This window comes from Aethalodelphis obliquidens, unplaced genomic scaffold (genome assembly GCF_003676395.1).
Source record: "Aethalodelphis obliquidens isolate GAN/ISIS:26980383/991018 unplaced genomic scaffold, ASM367639v1 scaffold18, whole genome shotgun sequence".
Taxonomy (NCBI): Eukaryota; Metazoa; Chordata; class Mammalia; order Artiodactyla; family Delphinidae; genus Aethalodelphis; species Aethalodelphis obliquidens.
The window spans coordinates 3,936,641-3,957,074 of NW_020837962.1; the positions used below are offsets into that span (position 1 = coordinate 3,936,641).

The window sequence follows — 20,434 nt, forward strand, 5'->3', positions numbered from 1 at the left end:
AGATGACAGTCACTAAAATTTGAGTACTCACTATGGGCCCGGCAGTTTCCATCAATGACCTCATTTAATTCTCAAAGCAAGGCTTCCCTGGTGGCGCAGTGGTTATGAATTCGCCTGCCAATTCAGGGGACACGGGTTTGAGCCCTGGTGCGGGAAGTTCCCTCATGCTGTGGAGCAACTGAGCCCATGTGCCACAACTACTGAGTCTGCACTCTAGGGCCCACGAGCCACAACTACTGAGCCCGTGTGCCACAAGTACTGAAGCCCGCTCACCTAGGTAGAGCCCGTACTCCGCAACGAGAAGCCACTGCAATGAGAAGCCCACGCACTGCGACAAAGAGTAGCCTCCACTTGCCGCAACTAGAGAAAGCCTGTGCACAGTAACGAAGACCCAACACAGCCACAAATAAATTAAATATATAAAAAAAATCCTCAAAGCAGCTCTGTGAGGGTGGTACTGATATCACCCCCATTTTACAGATGTGTAAACGGAGGCCGTAACCTCTCCCGCCTCACTCCTGGATCCGCGGGCACTTCTCGCCTCTGTACGAGTTTTCCTTTCATTAAGTGGGGAAAATAAATGGCACCTACATCCTCTGGAGCCTGTAGTGATATTTGCAGACACGACTGCTGTCACCATCACGGCTCTTTAAACTCAAGGAGCCAAGCGGGGACTCCCTGTAGCCCGGGTCTGCCGAGGTCTGCGCTGGCTGTATGCAGGGATAGGAGTGGCCGGACGCTAGGCGCCGGCGCCTACGCAGACTCAGTGGACTGCGTACCGGAGCGAGCAAGTGGCTACGGCGGCTTCGGCGCATACGTCAGGGACGGGGGCGGGGCCTGTTGGACTGCGCCGCGGCTGCCCCGCCGCCAGCGGAGAACGGATCCGCGCAGACTCCGTAAGCGAGGGGGCGTGGCTCTATGGGGGCGGGGCTGATGGGCGGTGTCCACGCAGCCTTTCGGGTGGGGGCGGAGCCGCCTGCGCGGGGGCGGGCGCCGCGGCTGCGGCGAGGCTGACGTGGACCGTACGGGTTAGCTGGCTCGGCGAGTTGCGGGATTGGGGAGCGACGGGCCGGGCCGGGCCTTCGGGCCCTTGGCGGCGGCGGCGGTATAAAGCCGGCGACGGGGAGCATGTAATGTCGGAATGCGGAGGCCGCGGCGGCGGCAGCAGCAGCGACGACGCCGAAGACGAGGGTGGCGGTGGCGGCGGCCCCGCGGGCTCCGGCTCCCTCAGCCCGGCCCCGGCTGCTTCCTCAGAGGGCCGGCTCCGCCGCGGGCTGCGCGGCGCCTCTCTCATGGCGCGCCGGCGGCCCGAGCTGCTCTGCGGGGCCGTGGCGCTCGGCTGCGCGCTGCTCCTCGCACTCAAATTCACCTGCAGGTGAGGCGGCCCGCACCCCCGGGCCCGGCGCCCCCTCGGCCCGGTGGGCGGCGCGTAGCCGTCTTGGGCCTCGGGGTCGAGGGTCGTAGCGGCCTCCGGGGAAGTCGGGCCTGACTTTGCCTGGAGCGATGGACTTCACCCTCCTCCAGCATGCGGCCATGCCCGCCGCGTTCCTTCTCTCCGGCCAGCGAGCACTAAGGCGAGGTTTTGGGGTGCTGCCCGGCGCCCCTTCCTCCCATTTTAATACCGAGGAAGGCGGGCCAGGTTCCGAGCTGCTTGTCAGCTGTTGGGGTTTCTTGGGGGTGCCCCTGTCACTTCTGCCCAGGCTGCAGGACCCTCATTTATCACCCATTTTGTTTCCCTTATGCCTAGGCTAGGCGTAGACAACCTTTAGCGTCCCACATGTTGACAATTCATGCACTCATCGATATAGCGATTATTTATCCGCATTTCTTGTGTGCGGAGCGCTCATCCAGGTGAGCGATGAAGATAAAAAGTCCCTGTTCTCCATTCCAGGGGGTGGTACAGACAGTAAATAAGAAAACTTAGTATAATTTTAAAGAGCTTCAGTAAGTGCTGTGCAGGGAATAGAAGCGAAGAGCGTGGGGCAGAAAGGCCTTCCTAAGGGAGCTAGGTAGGAAAGGCACCCACGAAGGGGAAGGGGCCAGCATTGGGGAGATCTGGGGGAAGCGTCCAGTGGGGGGAAAGAGCAAGTGCAAAGGTCCTTTGACCTGAGGGTGGACAAGGCTGGTGTTTTCCTGCAACTGGAAGGAAGGCCTGAGTAGGCTGGAGTGTAGTGAGCAGGAAGAGTGAAAGTTAATGTCTCTCTTTGGGAAAGGACACAAATAGAAAATTTACTTTAAATTTCAAGAGTACTTTTGGGCTCCCAAATCCACAGTGTATCTCCTGGGACTCCAATTTATAAATCTGTGGTGCCACTGACTGGCATATTGGCCACGAGGAAGATTTCAACTTGGAACATTTTTATTGAGTCTGTTGAAGACAATATGTGGCCCCTGTTGTCAAAGAGATGTCAAAGGATTGGGGATTGTAGTGGAAAGAAAATTATAATAACTATCATTGAGCATTTGCTATGTGCCAGGTGCTATACTACCAGCGGGGTTTCTCAGCCTTGGTACTGTTGATATCTTGGGTCAGATAATCCTTGTTGTGGCGGGCTGTCCTGTACATTATGGGATGTTTAGCGGCATCCCTGGCCTCTGTCTACTACATGCCAGTACCTACTACCTGCTCCTACCCCTCCACCCCAGTGTGACAACCAGAAGTGTCTCCAGACAGTACCAAATGCCCTCTGGGGAACAGAATCGCCTGTTTGAGAACTACCGATTACATGAATGCATTTATTCACTTAACACATGATCTGAGAGCCTAATATGGATCACTTAAGTCTCAATCCAGTGAAGTCTGGATATACATACTCTTCCCCTTCCAATTTACACACGAAGGAGTGGAGCTTTGGTCGTGATGCAAAACTTGCCCCAAATCACATCCACCTAATAAGTGGCTGAACTGGAATTTGAATCCTTTATTGTCAGGAATTAGTCTCTTTACCTTGTTCTTTATCACGTCCTGCACAAGGAAATTAAAGTATTTTACAAGGTAGAATATTGCAAGGTAGTATTTGGATTCAAATTAGGAGGAGAGGTTTTCTCTCCTGTAAGGGTTGGGGGGCTTACTTGCATCACTTTGTCCATCTATAGTAATAACGTGCGGTGTTCGCTCTGAGAGAACAGGGCTTGATAGATATGAAAGTGCTTTGAGATTTCAGGAAGATGGAAGAGTGTAAACCCAATTACTTGAGCAGGGTCCCCACCTACTTCAGGCAAGGAGAGTGAACCAGTGAACAGGCTGCTTGCCTGTCCAGCTTCTTTGTGTGCCACTGGCAAATTTCAGTCTTTTAATAGACTCAGATTGATTTTTTTAGAGTCGTCTTTGATGGAATGGTGTCATGATACTACTTTATCGCTCTACAACTGACTCTAACATTTCTGCCACTCTTTTCCTATTTTACTTTTAAGATCTTTGTGTTAATGAGGACAGAGGCTTAAAGGAGAGTAGAATTTTTTAAATTAATTTTTATTAATAGCTCCAGGCCTGAAATAGGTGACAGCCCTCTTCACTGTCTTGCTGCTTAGCTGAGTTCAAATCAGATAACATTAAGAAAAGGTTGATTTGGGGTTGAAACACTATGAATAATTGTGCATTTCTGGGAACTTAAATCTCTGTGCTACCTGCTTTTCTGTGCATTGAATCTCCATGACTTCATCCTCACTTTCCTTTTACCCTGATTTGTGGGTGTGTTTTTTTGTGGGGAAAAAAATTGTGAGTGTTTGTGTGTTTCTCTCTATTACCTCTATATGTATTTTGCTTTATATATTCATTTTGCTTTATTTTGTTTTGTAAGCTCAAAGCCGCTTTAGATCCTTTGGGAGGAAGTGTAGAGTATGAGTCTCATACAAAAATTGGGAGTTGCAACAGGCCTTCCTTGTTTGCAACCATCTCTTGAGTTTTTGGTGCCTGAGATTTACACTTCAAAGCTGCAGGAAATCTTTGATCTAGGTATAGTTTCTCAAAAACGAGAGCAAATTTAGGAGTTAAATGGAAACTCATGAATGTTTCTGTTGGGGCAGAGGCATATGTTTTCTCTGCCCTGGTTAATGTTTGCTTTTTGACGGGCCATGGGTTTATCTGGCTCATTTACTTGAGGAGCTGCTCTGAACATGCAGAGCAACGGTACTAAGTTGATGATTATCCTCTGTTTGATTGTCACAGACCTACATTTTCCCTCAGATTGGGTATCTGACTTTTAAGACGAAATTTGAATAGTACAAAAATAATAACCTCCAAACAGGAGCATTTTGGACTTGCTGAGAAATGTGTCACTTATTCACTGCAAGACCTCCCTCCCTTCTGCATGACTGTCTTCTTGTCACTCAGGTCTTAGCTTAAAAGATACCACCCTGGGCTTCCCTGGTGGCACAGTGGTTGAGAATCTGCCTGCCAGTGCAGGGGACACGGGTTCGAGCCCTGGTCCGGCAAGATCCCACATGCCACGGAGCAACTGGGCCAGGGAGCCACAGCTACTGAGCCTGCGCGTCTGGAGCCTGTGCTCCACAACAAGAGAGGCCAAGACAGTGAGAGGCCCGCGCACCGCGATGAAGACTGGCCCCTGCTCGCCGCAACTAGAGAAAGCCCGCACACAGAAATGAAGACCCAACACAGCCAAATAAATAAATTTATAAAAAAAGATACCACCCTGCCCACCACCCCATTGAGGAGCTTCTAGGTTTCCTGTCTCATCACTGTGTTAAATTCTCCACAGAACATGATCATTTTGTGTGGTTTTATGTTTGTTTACACGTTTGGTTGTTTGCCTGTCTCCCTTCCTGAGAAAGGAAGCCTCTTGAGAACATGTGTTCCCTCCTATAGCCTTGGTTCCTGTAGAGCAGTGCCTGAAGCACAGTAGCATTTGCTTACTGAACTTTTTTTTTTTGAATTATTGTGTAAGTGACTGGTTTTCAGGTTATGAAGATATTTTACATAGACAGACCTCCCTGATTGCAGAGTTAAAATGTTAGTGTGAGTGCATAAATAGGAGATTTGCATTTAATAGCAACCTTTAACAGCATTACTTTATGATGTTAATAATTTTTGGTTAAAATGGGGAAGCAATATATTTAAAACCGGCTTAACTCAGGAAGCTGACACCTTCTAGATGTAGAGAAGGGGGTGGACTCTTTTCCTCAAACTAAGTGAACCAAGGCTCTTAGAGTAGCTTAGGTCTTGGGTATTTGTGTGATTTCTCTTTTGATTCTAAATATCTGGCTGTCTGCTGCGTATCTCAGAGCTAGCAGCACATTCCTTCCTGTTCCTCCTCCTTTCTACTTTGCTATATTCTAAGAAACCAGATTAGCAAGTTCATTTGCACACGTGTAAAATTAGAACACAATTAGGTGTTCCTTAGAATCACCCCTAGTAAGGCAAATGGACCTTCTGACATTTGTATTTATTTATTTACTTATTTTTGGCTGTGTTGGGTCTGTGTTGCTACGTGTGGGCTTTCTCTAGTTGTGGCGAGCGGGGGCTACTCTTTGCGGTGCGGTGGCTTCTCTTGTTCCGGAGCACGGGCTCTAGGTGCGTGGGCTTCAGTAGCTGTGGCATGTGGGCTCAGTAGTTGTGGCTCGCGGGCTCCAGAGCGCAGGCTCAGTAGTTGTGGCTCACGGGCTTAGTTGCTCTGTGGCATGTGGGATCTTCCCGGACCAGGGCTCAAACCCATGTCCCCTGCATTGGCAGGCAGATTCTTAACCACTGGACCACCAGGGAAGTCCTTGACATTTTGATTCTTTCAGATTGTCCTTAATAATATAATATACGTCTGTATGGATTTATGTTTAATTTGCTTTCACAAAGGTTCAAGTAAGGTGTAGGGTAGGTTTGTTCATTTCACAAATTACTGAACTTCAGAGTACTGGGAACTGCCAAACAGTGAGGATATAACAGTGAAAAAGGGAGCCAGGATCCCTGCCCTCATGGAGTTAATAAACAGGTAAAATAAGTAAGTTACAGATTATGGTGAGGGCTATGAAAGCAACTTCTCAACGGGAAGCTGAGATAAAAAAATTTGAGAGCCGCCTGCTTCTGGTAGACTCATCAGAGCAATCCTCACCAAGGAGGTGACACACCAGCAAAGCTTTTTGCTACTCAACTTCATTGTAGTATAATTTACATTCAGTAAAATTCACACATTTTACATGTATAGGTCTATGACTTTTGGCAAATATAACCACCTCTATTCTCTTAGTCAAGATATAGAACATTTCCTTGTCCCCAGAAAATTTCCTCAGTACCCCTCTGCAGTTAGCCTTCCTGCCCCACTCCCAGCTCTAGACAACCACTGATGTGATTTATTTCATTATAGATTGGTTTTGCCTGTTTTGGAATTTCATATAAATGCACTCATGTATTCTTTAGTGTCTGACTTCTTTCATTCAGTATAGTTATTTTGAAACTCATCCAGTTATAGCGTGTGTCAGTTCTTTTTTTATATTGCTAAGTAACATTTAATTGTAAGAATACACCCCAGTTTATTTATCCTTTCACCTAGTGAGTTACTACAGCTTTTTTATGCTTACTATTCATGTGGTTTATCTTTTCCCATCCTTATGTCTTTATGTTCAAAATGCTTTTAGATGGCATATGGTTGGGTTTTGCTTCATTATCCAGCCTGGCAATCTCTTCCTCTTAATTGGGTGGTTTAGTCCTTTCATATTTAATGTAATTATTGATATGGTTGGGTTTATGTCTACCTTCTGGCTATTTGTTTTCCATTCGTACCTTCTGGTTTTTGTTCCTTTCTTGGTCCTTTTCTGCATTTTTTTCCCCCCTGCACCTTGGGGCCTGCGGGATCTTAGTCCCCCAACCAGGGACTGAACCCAGGCCCTCGGCAGTGAAAGCACAGAGTCCCAACCACTGGACTGCCAGGGAATTACCTCTTTTGGGTTAATTGAATATTTTTTAGGGTTCCATTTTTATTTCCTCTATTGGTTTCTTAGCTAAGCTGCTATAATGGTTTTATACTATTTTAATGCAGATAATGTGGACAGCTCAAGGCATTTACTAGGACTATTTAACTTGGTGGGATGCAGCTTGAGCCAAGACCTTTTTGTCTTGATGGGGAAATAGTGGCAGCTCTGTGACTTCTGACTACTTGTTTAGTTTTATTTTCTTTCTCCTCCTGACCTTCTGGGAATCTCAAATACATACTTAGGAAACCTGTTTTCCAGTAAAATGGGCTGTTGCTTTGTTATTCATCGTTATTAACCTTCAGATCATAACATATATCTGGAGAAATATACATTATTATTTAATTATTGTTTTTGCCTCAGTGCCCTGGGTAACTACAGGCCAGCTCCAGCCAATAAACTTAACGTGAGTTGATTGTAAGCATTTCCAATGCCTATTAGTGGTGCCACGTGTGCTCCCTCCCCTTAATTCTGAGTGACTCACTGGTGGCTCTGAAACCCTGGAGATCAGTGGCTTTTGTGGAGAGCAAGGCTGCAGAGAGATGAGGATGGAGTCTTTTGGGTGGGGGAGGAAAGGATCTGGATTATTCAGAGACACCCTTCTCAACTCTTCCTGGTGGTCTAGTGGTTAGGATTTGGCACTCTCTCAAAGACACCCTTCTCTTCTGCTCTCCACTGCCCTCCCACCCCATACCTGGGCAGACATTGTTAAGAATCGTTTTTGTGGACTTCCCTGGTGGTGCAGTGGTTAAGAATCCGCCTGCCAATGCAGGGGACACAGGTTCAAGCCCTGATCCAGGAAGATCCCACATGCCGCGGAGCAACTAAGCCCATGTGCCACAACTACTGAGCCCGCGTGCCACAGCTACTGAAACCCGTGAGCCTAGAGCCCGTGCTCCGCAACAAGAGAAGCCACCGCAGTGAGAAGCCCGCGCATCACAAAGAAGAGTAGCTCCGCTCACCACCACTAGAGAAAGCCCGCGCACAGCAACCAAGACCCAACACAGCCAAAAATAAATAAATAAAATAAATTTTTAAAAAATCGTTTTTGTTATTTATATATTTGTTTTTTAATTTTTGGCTGCACTGGGTTTCCGTTGCCGTGTGCGGGCTTTCTTTGGTGGCGGCAAGTGGGGGCTACTCTTCATTGTGGTGCGCAGGCTTCTCATTGCTGTGGCTTTTCTTGTTGCGGAGCACAGGCTTTAGGCACGCAGGCTCAGTAGTTGTGGCTCGCAGGCTCTAGAGTGCAGGCTCAATAGTTGTGGTGCACGGGCTTAGTCGCTCCGAGGCATGGTATCTTCCCGGTCCAGGGATCAAATGCGTGTCCCCTGCATTGGCAGGCGGATTCTTAACCACTGCGCCACTGGGGAAGTCCAAGAATTGTTTTAGCGTGTTATTCATATCTTGCATTCTCTCAGCCAAATGTTACCTTAACTTAGCACAAAATATTACTTTTGTACTCCAGTGTTTTGGGAACTCCATTTTCTTTTTCAAAAGAAGACTTTTCTTTTAAGCTTCATTCTTCTTCCACACAGAGCTGTTGTTAGAAGAAGATAAACTAAACAATCTTGTTTGTGTTTGCTCTTTTTTTAGTCGAGCAAAAGATGTGATAATTCCAGCAAAGCCACCGGTCAGCTTTTTCTCCTCGAGGTCTCCGGTTCTTGACCTCTTCCAGGGGCAGCTGGACTACGCAGAGCACATTCGCCAGGATTCGGAGGTGGTGCTCCTGTTCTTCTATGCTCCGTGGTGTGGACAGTCCATCGCTGCCAGGGCAGAAATTGAACAAGTAGCGAGTCAGCTTTCAGACCAGGTAATGCTGACATTCAGCCTGAGAATCAAATGTCCGTCAGTTCCTGTGCAGGACTGGTTATCCCCATAGAGACACCTTACCCAGATGGCTGATTTTGCCAGGGTGAAGGCCAGGAGCCTTTCTTCGTAAATTGTAAAGCCTTCTGTAAAGAAATAGAATTTCTGACTGTGATGGTCATAGTTGGTCAGAGGCAGGAGAGGGAGGAGATTCTGCAATTCCTTGTGATGCAGGCCAGTGCTTATCTCAGGGTGCCATGCTGTTTGGCTTCGGTGGGAAGACTGAAAATCCTCATTGAATATACATTTGATATTTGCTGATTAGTTATTTTATGTAAGAGAAATTTATGTGTCATGAGTACAGTGTAACTAGGCAGACCTTTTAAATCCCGGGACCAGAACTATGTTCAACAAATATTTAATGAATGCCACCTTTGTGTTAGATAAGAGGGATATATAGGCAATTGATATATATGCCTTCGGTCTGGCAGTGGTTTTTAATCCAGTGGATCCCCGTTGTCCTTATGTATGTATTTTATGATGTCCCTTTTTCTGTCCTCAAAAGGAATTCATAGATGATAAAACTTCCCTATACATATAATTTCAAAATAGCCAATCTAATGTGCTAATTGTAACACAAAGACGGGGGAAAAAGAAAAGTGGTGTATAATTAAATCACATGTTGTTTCAGTATGTAAGTGCTGTACCTTTATGTAGAACCACTGTGAATGGGACAGTTACAAATGCAGGCCCATAAAAGTAGGATGTGTTGACAACTTAGGTGCCATGAGGGCATTGCTCTCAGTGATTTGATTTTTCTAAATGGTGAACAGCTCTTGGTAAGTTCTGAACCAAACAAAGTACTTTCTGCCTTCAATTAAACAGAAGTTGTCTTCCAAGAAATTCAGTGAACACAAAAGCCATGCTTTGGATTCACATATAAAATGGAGTTAGGTTCTGAGCTTGAATAATAACAAACAGGTTTCCCTCAACATTAGTATTTGGCAGGACATTTAAAACTGCTCTGGGTGATGCGGATGACTATTCCCTGTGCAGAGCAGTTTTGAACATTGCAGGATATGTACCGCAGCCTCTGCCCACTACATGCCCTCCAGTCATTGCAACCAGCAGAAAAGCATCCCGTAGATTTCTAAGAGGCTGCTACTGACACCCACTGATCTGGGGTAACTTGTGGTGCAGCTGAGTTCCAGAAGTTCATTTGGAACTCTCAGTTGGTTTTTCTTAGAAACAATGTTATAAATGGTGACTAGGCTTCCTGCCCAGCCTGCCAAAGCCTTTTTAACTGTTTTATATCCCTGAATGTGTAGTACCAAGTAGTATTTAAATAGAACTCTTCATTCCGTATAACATTGATTCTGAGGGGGCTGTGATTTTGTGTTCCAGCTTTGGACCCATGGAATTGATCTATTCCTTGTCTTCCCTTTACCCCTCTCTCTCACCCCCCTTAAAAATGGCTGATAGTAACCAAGCCAGCACTTGCAGGGAGGAAAGGACTCTAAGGGAGCACTAGGAGGTAAGCTTAAAGGAAATCACCACTTTGTAAGTCATTCCCCAAGTTTTCTAAATTTAGAGAACTTGTGGGGGAAAAGGGGAGAATCTGTTTCATTTTAGGGTAAGTGTCAATTACTTGTTATCTTACTGTCAGCTTAGGGAATATATCCTTCAGAGTGACTGTAGGGATGGTGTGCTGGTGTGCAGGCCCGTGCCGTTCCTCAGGACAGCCCTGCAAGCTGATGCTGGTAGCCTGGTTCCTCTGAAGCAGGACCTCAGGTTTAGAGGGCAGAGTGGTTTGTTAAAGGTCACGGGACAAATGGTAGAGGTTACAGTGCCGTCCACAGCTGATGGGCTCTGCTCTTTTCAAAAAATTTTTTCAGCTTCTTCTAAATTGAGAGCTTATTGTTCTATGTTCTCAGTAGGGAAAAGGACTGGGTTTATTTTTGGAAACAGGCAAAAATTTTTTGCGCCACATTACTTAATAAAATTAGCATACACGGTAGATTGTGCCCTATTTTTGAGATGTCAACCTTAGTAAAGATATTGTTGCTCTTCTTTCTAATAGATAGACTATAAAAGGAGCTCTTGTGAGTTTCCACTAAGTTTTGAGCAATATTGCTATCTAAATATAAGGCATCTGAAAGTGACTTTTCATTTGTAGTCTTCATATGTTTTCAATATTTTATTATAAAAAATTTAAAATATATAGCAAAGGTCATATACCTGCCACTTAAATTCTATCACCATTTTATTACACTTGTTTTATCATGTGTTTGTTCATCTTACCATCCCTCTAATCAGTGGTTCTCAACTAGAGGCAGTTTTGTCTCTCAGGGGACCTTTGGGACTGTGGAGAGGTCTTTGGTTGTCACTACTTGAGGGGGATGCTACTGGCATCTAAGGAGTAAAAGCCAGGGATCCTACACCATGCTGCATCCAGTGTGTGGAAGAGCCTCCCCTCACCCCACCCCCAACAAAAACAAACATAACATCAACAAAAAACCCTGTAACAATTCAAGCCCAAAATGTCAGTAGTAGCAAAGGTGAGACACTCTGCTACAATCTAACTGTTAATCCATCTTATTTTGGGTACATTTCAAAGTAAATTGTGGACATTGGGATACTCCTCCTTAAATACTTTAGCATTTACCTATAAACACATACTTAATCCATATTTTGCTATCTAATGGTACATTTTAGAGCATAGCTCTAGTCATCTATTTATTCATTTTTAATATAGTTATTAAAAAATTAAAAATGGTCCTTTGAAATCTGTGATATTTCATCTGTAGGTAAGATTTTTTTCTTTCTCAGATGCTCAGTTTGACTAACAAAAGACACATCCTACTACTGAGTTTTAGTGTAACCATGCTTAGAAAAAGTTTGCTGGTGTCATTCACTTCAGAATTTGAAGCAAATCATTCTCCTCTTGGGCCAGACTCCAAAATATTCAGAGTCCTAGCTGGACACTATGGACAGGTGTCTTTCTTTGTCCTTGTCGTGGTAAATGATGACCTTCTTTGAACACTCAAAAAACAATTTTTTTAATACTTTCTGTTTCAGAGAGGAATTGTTCCATTTCTATAATTTTATCTTTTAAATCTTGGCAATTTTTCAGTTGCTGTTTATAGTTATTTGAAACCTTCTTTGGCTTGCAGGTGTTGTTTGTTGCAGTTAACTGTTGGTGGAATCAGGGGAAATGCAGAAAACAGAAACACTTCTTTTATTTTCCTGTAATATATCTGTATCATCGGAGGTAAGAAGCGATTCTAATTCCAATTAAGTTTATCAGTTTCAAAGTGATTTTTGTTATATTCACTGTAGAAAATTGAGAAAATACAGATAAGCAAAAATAAATAAAAGGATCTGTGATTTTATTAGCCATTCATAATCACTGTGTGTTTTGATTTATATCCTCCTGTGAATATACATATCCACCCCCCTTTTTTAAATTAAAAAATGGGATCATGTAGTAATACTGTCTCTTCAACTGCTTTTTCTTTATTTTGTGAACACTTCTTCATGTCATTACATATTCGATAGCATTGTTTTTATTATACCAGGTACTCCATTGTGTGGCTGAACATTTCAAATGTTTGAAAAGTATTTTATGGTATAAAAATATACAGAAGTCCTTATCCCATTACCTGGCAGCATAGCATAGTCAAGAGGGTATCTAACATCTTTTCAAATTGGGAAGAAAAAGACTACAAGTCCGCAATCCTATAATCTATCATTCTGAAATCCAGAGAGCTTTTAAAACCTGAAAGACTTCCATGAACTTTGTCCCCAAATGCATTCATCTGGCCTGAAGTAGCAAGGGGCCACCTATAGTCTTTATACCACATCAGGTGCCACTGTACTCATTTTGCTGCAGAAATACTGGTGTTTCATTTTGGAGAACTGCCCAGACCTTGCTGTGGGTGTTAAGTTATGTCTAAAATCTGACTTGAAGGATTTTGGAGACAGGAGATGGGATTCTGGACTCTGTATAGTATAATTGGCTTAAAGTTTGTTACTGTAAAATGGTTTAAGAAGAGTTCACCAGTAAGAGCTTTACTTTTTTAGGCTTTATTTCCTCCCTCTAAAATTCCTGGGCCTTAATCAATGGGGATTTATTACAAACATCAACAGACTATCATTTGTGGATTATCTGTCATCTTTCAGCTCATTCCCATGTCTCTAACATAAACTGTGTGTGGAACAGAGTATTGTTTCTCAGGAACTATTAAATAGTATTTGGGCAAAAACATGCTTTCCTACCCTATCTCCACCCTCAAATTTTCCTCTGGGTATAAGAACAGTTTCTCAGAGTGACTTTCTGATGGTTACTTTTTTTTGTTTTCCAGAAGGTAAGTATAAGGTGTTATACTTGAAGGATCTCAAAGTCAGTGCTGTGTAATGGGTGATAAGCTTCCCCTGGAGAGATCCCTGCGCTTCTTTTTTTCGAAATAGGAAATATGGCACAGATGGCTAGCAGGGAGTGTAGGTCGTGCAACTGTATGTAACCAAGCCAGCTGCCCAGAGGTAGACTTAACTTGATGTGACATTAAAATAACAAGAGTTCCCTTGAATTGAATACAAATGTCATTTTGGGATATGTGGGTGTGTAACATTGTCTTGCACTATTTGTTTTCTTAGTTTTATAGAAAGATTGGAAGGACACGAAAGGAACTTTAGAAATACTTAGTCCAACCGTCTCATTTTACACATGAGGAATTTGAGGCTGGTACTTGCCTTGAAGTGCTTGCCCCTCATCTTTGCCTGTTAAACTTTTACTTGTTTAAGTCAGTTCAGACCCATTAATACCTGTTTCAACATCTACCATTCCCGATGTTCCAAAAATAGAAGAAAGTGCTAAGGCACAGAGGTACCCAAAAGGTAGCCTTTTCATATTCTATTTAAGAATCTTCAAGTCCTCTGTTTTATACATACATATATGAATGAATGTGTTCCTTCAACTAAACTCTTTTGTGAGCATTTGGTAGTCTTGAGGTTCTTTTGGCTAATGGTGGTTGCAAATATGGCCCTTGAGTCTCATCACTGGACAGACCACTGCTGTTTGTGTGTGTTCTTGCTGCTACTGTTTGTGTAATGGCTTAACAAGTAGTAGCTGCTTACAGAAATTAACAGGCTTTTCTGTTTTGTGAAAGTAGATTCCATTTTTTGGCTTGTATTGATGCCAGTTACAAATGCAGTTTATAAAAGGCTCTGAAGCAGGAAGTAGTTTTCTCAAAACACTCTGTGCAGAGTTCAGCTGCCCTAGATCAGCTTGTCCTAAGGCAATGGCTATAGTGTGTTGGCAAAACGTGTCCTACATCCTGCATCCTGGGATCGTCTCATTACGAGTCACTGGGACCCTTGTAACACGGTACCAGGGAACCTCAGCAGAGCCTGTTTGCTTGAGTAACGAGGTTTCCAGATCACTTGCCTCCTTTTTGCTCAACAAAATAGGTTATCAGATGATTTTTTTGATTTCTTCCTTTAAATTAAAAATTGGTGGTGGTTGATGGGGTTGGTGGTAGTAGTAATTTTAAAACTTGAATTAGTTAACAAATGAGTTGTAGTAAGTCTTGAATTGACAGAATTGTTCACCCAGTCTCTCAGCTGTGCATGTAGAACGCTATTTTTACTTTTTTCATGCTACTATTCCTCTGTCTGGTATCATAGTCTGCAGTGCACACCGAAGAATTGTGTTTATCTCATCACATTATATGTGTGTGTTAATTTCTGTAACCATATATTATAGTTATGTGATCACCATTTATACATTTCTTTACTGTGCTCTATTGTTGCTATTAAAGGTAAGCTTAATGTCAATTTCTATTTAGAGAGAAGAATGGTTATGGAATTGGTGAATTTCACCATACTCCCTCACCCCCACCACATACCATCCAATTATATTTGAGCAATGTCTCTTTTGTGCAAGATTGAAGAAAGCCATGTGAGGATTCTGATTAGCTTAGGATAACTGAATGTTGGAAGCATTGCTTAGCAATACTAAATCAAATTCCTGTGCATTCCCAAGCACAACTGGAGGGGAAAATAAGGAAGATCATTTGTATAGGTCCCTGATTTCATACCTTCATATAATTTTTTGTTGTTGTAATAAAGTTTTAAATAGGTTTAAGTTTCATTTAGTGATCCTTTGTGTAAGTGCATCTAAGAATATTTAATAACTACTTTTTAGTAGGCCAAGGACCAACTATTCAACTTGTTCCTTATTTTGGAGTGACTTGGAAAGTCTGCCCCTACGTCCCCCCCACCCCCAATTGAATTGTGTAGTTAAGATCCTGGAATCCTTTGGCATTTGGTCAGTTTCCAGGGTCGTCTGTCTGTTTTGTTTTGTTTTTTAAAGAAATATAGTGAGAATTAATTTTTTTCAGAGACTAGAATGAATGTTCTTTGATCTGAAATTCAGTTTGCAGAATTATGCTCATATAAAAAAGTAACGGCCCCTTGTACCCCCCCTTACATAAAATGCTTGTTCTTAATTGGCCCTCCAGTTACCTCCTGAGACAAGGAAGGCTACTTACATATGAAACAGTTGGGATCCTAAAGCAAGACTTTTTCATTTTGTGATGTTGATGATTTCAGGTATATATTACAGGTTTAATGCGTGGTGTATTATTTTTAATTTTTATTTTTTTGGTACTAGTTTTGGACCAATCGAATACAAAGGCCCCATGAGTGCTGTTTACATTGAGAAGTTTGTCCGCCGTGTGATGAAACCACTTCTCTACATCCCATCTCAATCAGAATTACTAGATTTTCTCTCAAACTATGAGGTACCTATCTTTCCTATCTTCTCCCATTCCCCCAGGCTCCACTGGGTTGCATTGGATTGTTTATATTAGAAGAGTCTTTATACCTCCTGATTTGTAGCAATTAAAAGATCACATTAGAGATAAGCCCCAATTAAATGCTTTTTGAGATACTTGATTATAGGGATAGTTTGGCCAAGTGAGTTTTTAGAGAGTAAAATACTTGCAAAACCTTATCTATTTTTTATTCAGGAATTTTTAACAAACTTTCAGTTTGTCTCACAATTAAGTTAGAGTATATAAAAATTAACTTATAATTTTTATGCAGCTACAGATTTCCAAAAATTTTATTTGTTGCTTACAGCATTTTACTCAGATCCGTGGTTTTTCTTGTCAGTTGTAGTTTAGCTTTAAAAAAGCAAAACAAAACTAGGAATATGTTCCTTTCTGTTTTATTAAGTGCATAACAATTTCAAGGTTCATTAACAGAAAGTTTCCTAACATGGCTTCTCTACTGCTTTCCCATTGCCAGTCAACCCCTGATGGATTATTTTGGTAGGATCCTCAGTGTGTGTTCAGGACAGCTTACTGAGAGGCCAGTATAAAGCTTAAAACAATCTCAGTAAATTATAAAAATAGTTCCACAAAAAAATTCATTGGATCAAGTATAAAATCATACTGGGGCACAAGTAAAAATGATACTTAGCTACAACAAAATCAAGACCATAAGTACCTGACAGAGATAAAAACCATATGAATCCACACCTCAGTAATTCAGAATTTAACAATTACCACTTGGTTGAAGTTTACCTTTTACACTATGTATATTTTATGTAGGTAGGATGTGAATTTCTTTCTCTAGAACATCATTTACAGCTTTTTTCAATTATGTTAGGAACACTTTATGTTAACTATTAGCAGATTCTCTAAGCAGCAGTGTTAGTATCTAGTTATTCTGCTTGTAGTTGTCAGATGTGCATTAGGGTGAATGCTTCCTGACTCTTATGTGGATAAAGGGTGGGTTTCTGTGCCCCTCATGGGCTTGCTCCCGTTTTGCCTGGGAGGCACTTGGGCAGGAGCTATAGTAGGAGGCAGGGCGCCTGGGCCTAGTCCCTTTGGCAGCACTAACTGGGTCTGTGACTTGGGGCAGGTCACTCATCTGTCAGGCGTCAGGGCCCGGGAACAGGGTTTTCTTGAGATTCCTTTTAACTTTTAGGTGCAATGATTGCATGATGTGGGTTTTCACATAGATTTGCACCAGATGACAAGCAGTCACTGGAGGTGGTCCAGCAAAATGGTGAAGAATCAGGACTTGGACAGACTTGAATCCAAACTCATCTCCACCTTATTAGCTGTGTGGCCTCCGGCTGGTATTATACTTAACCTCTTTATGCCTCCATTTCCTCATCTGTAAAACAGGGATGAGATTAAAAAAAAAAAAGGAAATGCCTGCTAGGATGTAGTCCTAATAAATGAAATTTTATCAGTGAAAATGACATTGTGGAAAAATCCTGGATATTGAGCACTACTGAGAGAGCTCAAAATGTGCACAGCCCCTGCCGGAATTCCCAACTTATATTGATATAAACACCTTTTGTTTGTTTTGTAATTAAGGTGATAAAAAATGACCTTTAAGGGCCAAGAGTTCTTCCTCCAGCTTAGCTTCTGTTGGGACTTTTATAGAACACCATGCCCAGATTGGTACCCTCTGGTTTTTTCTTTAAATTTTCAGTCAGTATCTTCTAAAAAATAAAGAAATGGGAGAAGAGCTGTGGAACATCAAATAGCATACAGCATGTACTTACCCTACACCAAAAGAGTGTGGAAAAAATTGAGATTGCTTAGCCTTAAAAGAGCACAGAGAGGTGGCTTTATTATTATATCCAGCTCTATCAGAGATTTGTATCCAGAGAGTTCTGAGATAGTTCTTAGCAGAGGTCATGTGATAAGACGGACTCAGCTAGCACTCTGGACGCTTGGGTTTTGGCCCTGACAGAAATCTGTGATTTCTGCATTTTATGCAGATTTCTCATCTCTGAAATAAGGGAGTTGGCTCAGATAATCCCTCCTGACTGCTGGCTTTGGTGAAGTTTAGAGGCTGGAAAGAGGCAGACAGAAGAAGTTTCATCATTTGTGGTTGGGAAAGTATTTTTGACACAATGCCTTTGAGCATCTGTATCAGAGATCTTTCTACTCCTTTTTTATTTATTGCCTCTAAGATGTTTGTAGTGTCTTTGTAGCTGGATCTGCAGGGGAGACAAGTGCATGGTTATGACTGAGCAGCCAGGATGATTCCTGACCTTGAGCAGTTGCATTCTTTGTACCTGCTTTCCAGCAGCACTTTCAGAGATTATGCTCCAAGTCTGACATTGAGTCCATACAACATTACTCAAGGTTGTTTTTTGGCAGCCCACTTAATTAGAAGATGTACAGCAATGATGAGACTGCCTTTAAGATGAGACCCAAGAGAGTGCTGCCAAGCTGGGATGCTGTATAGCTTCTGTCAGCCTTTCAAGTGCCTCCTGAAAGCTGTAGATGGCTTTTATCACGTTAGAATCATCTTTGCTGGGCTTCTTTTCACGGAGATGAAATTATTGGGTTGGCAAGAGGCAGTATTTGATTAATTGTGAAAGAACTCGGGAGTCATGCCCAGCGTGGTTTCAAATGTGAAGCCATTTATCTTGTGAAACATACCAAATACTGCCTAGGAAGAAGTGATATCAATTTCATTTACTCTCTGTAAGATAACATAAAGACAAAATTCCAGATCCAGAAATGAAACCACTGTCATGGTTTTTGATAGTTAAATAAATAGGAAAGATAAAGGAATTTTGGGAGGCCCCACTCTGGAGCATAATATACTTTCAGACATTCCTCTAAGTTAAGGTTTCTCAACCTCAGCATTATTGACATTTGGAATCAGATAATTCTGTGTTGTTGGGGGCTGTCCTGTGCTTTGCAGGATGTTTAGCAGCATCCTTGGCCTCCACCTACTAGTTACCAGTAGCACCCCCCTCTTACTTGTGACAACCAAAAATATCCAGGCATTGTCAAATGCCCCTTAGGGGGGCAAAATCACCTCAGTTGAGAGCCACTGCTCTCAATTATTGTTTCCCCAAATAAGGCCTTAAGGATGCCCCACAGGTCCTAGTATAAACACGTTTTTTCATGTAGCACACAGAATGCCACAATCTAATTGTTGCAAGTTTATCTGCTTATAACAGTATCAGTAGAAAGAAGATGAAAATTAAGCAGTGCCTTAACTAGAAAATTCTGGAGTGTTACCTGTGGGGAGCTAGAGCCAGGAGTGAGTTATGTTGTCATCAATAGATGTCCCTGATATTCAACTTTCTACTCAAATTGTTTGTCTGTACCACAATCACCCCCCTAAAAAGTATGCATCCTAAATGTGTTAAGGGTCTTGATGATTTAAAGAAGTCTTAGTATGAAAGATACTTGTTTTGATCAAGAGCCTTGTCTCCTAATTTATATTTTTATATAGATTTCAATATCAAATGTGTTTAAATTTAGGTATACCAAAATTGGGCTGAAATAATTATTTAATGTTTCTGTGGCACTTCTAAGGTTTGTTAGGATGGCTTTGTTTTTTGCTTCTATCTCTAGATGTGTTTGTGACGTCTTATAGGAGTGCATTTGATAAATTTCCCCTCATTTTAAAAACACACATTGATTACTCATAAGTTTGTCTCTAATCCAGATATTTGCGAACAGTTTGGATCATCATAAGATTGTGTAGTTAGGGTTTATTACTTGGGAAGTGATGATACCCTGAAATTAACAACTTCCCATATTGACATAAACTTTTATTATACGTATACTGAACTCTATTCACATACGCTTCTATTGCTATTATAAACAGGAATGCTCTAATTCTAGCTTGGTTTGAATTTTTATAAGTCCTACAGATGAATCCTTTTAAAAGCCTGTTTCAGATGATTTGATAATGAATTACCTAGAAGAGTAGAAGTTTTTAACCAATGGAAAATATTTTATTTGACTTAGATATCTCAAACCTACCCAAATCAGATTGCGCATCATTCTCCATACTTTTATGTTTATAAAATATGACACTGAAACCAGATGCAATTTTTTTTTTTTAATTTATTTGGCTGCATTGGGTCTTAGTTGCGGCACATGGGATCTTCCTTGCAGCATGCGGGATCTTTCATTGCAGCACACGGGCTCTTTGTTGTGGTGCACGGGTTTCTCTCTAGTTGTGGCGCGGGGGCTCTAGAGTGAGCGGGCTCAGTAGTTCTGGTGCACAGGCTCTCTAGTTGTGGCACACAGGCTTAGTTGCCCCACAGCAGGTGGGATCTTAGTTCCCCGAGATGTAATTTTTAGGAAAACAATTTTGCCTTTAATTTACTGAACATTGTAGAAAGACATTAAAAGAGTGATGATTATGGGCTTCCCTGGTGGCGCAGTGGGTGAGAGTCCGCTTGCCGATGCAGGGGACACGGGTTTGTGCCCTGGTACGGGAGGATCCCACATGCTGCAGAGCGGCTGGGCCTGTGAGCTATGGCTGCTGGGCCTGCGCGTCCGGAGCCTGTGCTCCGCAACGGGAGAGGCCACAACAGTGAGAGGCCCACGTACCGCAAAAAAAAAAAAAAAAAAAGAGTGATGGTTCAAATACTTTATTCTGTAGATTCCAAAATACTTTAGACATTATTAGCAAATAAAAAATGAACAGACTATTCATTGGTAAGTGCCCTTCAGTTTTCAAGTGCTTTTACTTCTAATCTTCCCAACAGCCATGTGAGATAGATGGAAATTGTAGATCCTTTCAACAGATTAAGAAGATAAGGTACAGACTGGGTGTGATGTACCCTAAGTGGAGACTGGACTGTAGCCTAGGTCTTCTGGCTCCCAAAATTCTTCCTTGTACACAAAGGAATGTTTAAGGTCTCTGA

General features: G+C 42.4%; 1 protein-coding gene across 7 annotated transcripts in view; it reads left to right on the forward strand.

Annotated features, from left to right (window-relative positions):
• Positions 1-985: 985 nt before the first annotated feature.
• The window catches only part of TXNDC11 (thioredoxin domain containing 11), a 66,146-nt gene continuing 46,697 nt past the window's right edge, over positions 986-20,434 (forward strand). For 2 of the 7 annotated variants that reach the window (XM_027117376.1, XM_027117378.1), the window contains exons 1-5: positions 1,034-1,375; positions 1,748-1,851; positions 8,512-8,728; positions 11,898-11,995; positions 15,398-15,527. In XM_027117376.1, the coding sequence (XP_026973177.1) occupies positions 1,142-1,375; positions 1,748-1,851; positions 8,512-8,728; positions 11,898-11,995; positions 15,398-15,527 (783 nt within the window). In that variant the 5' untranslated portion in view covers positions 1,034-1,141. Of the gene's footprint in view, positions 1,376-1,747; positions 1,852-8,511; positions 8,729-10,206; positions 10,259-11,897; positions 11,996-15,397; positions 15,528-20,434 lie in introns of those variants that run through there. The other 5 variants (XM_027117380.1, XM_027117383.1, XM_027117382.1 and 2 more) reach the window with 4 other exon arrangements.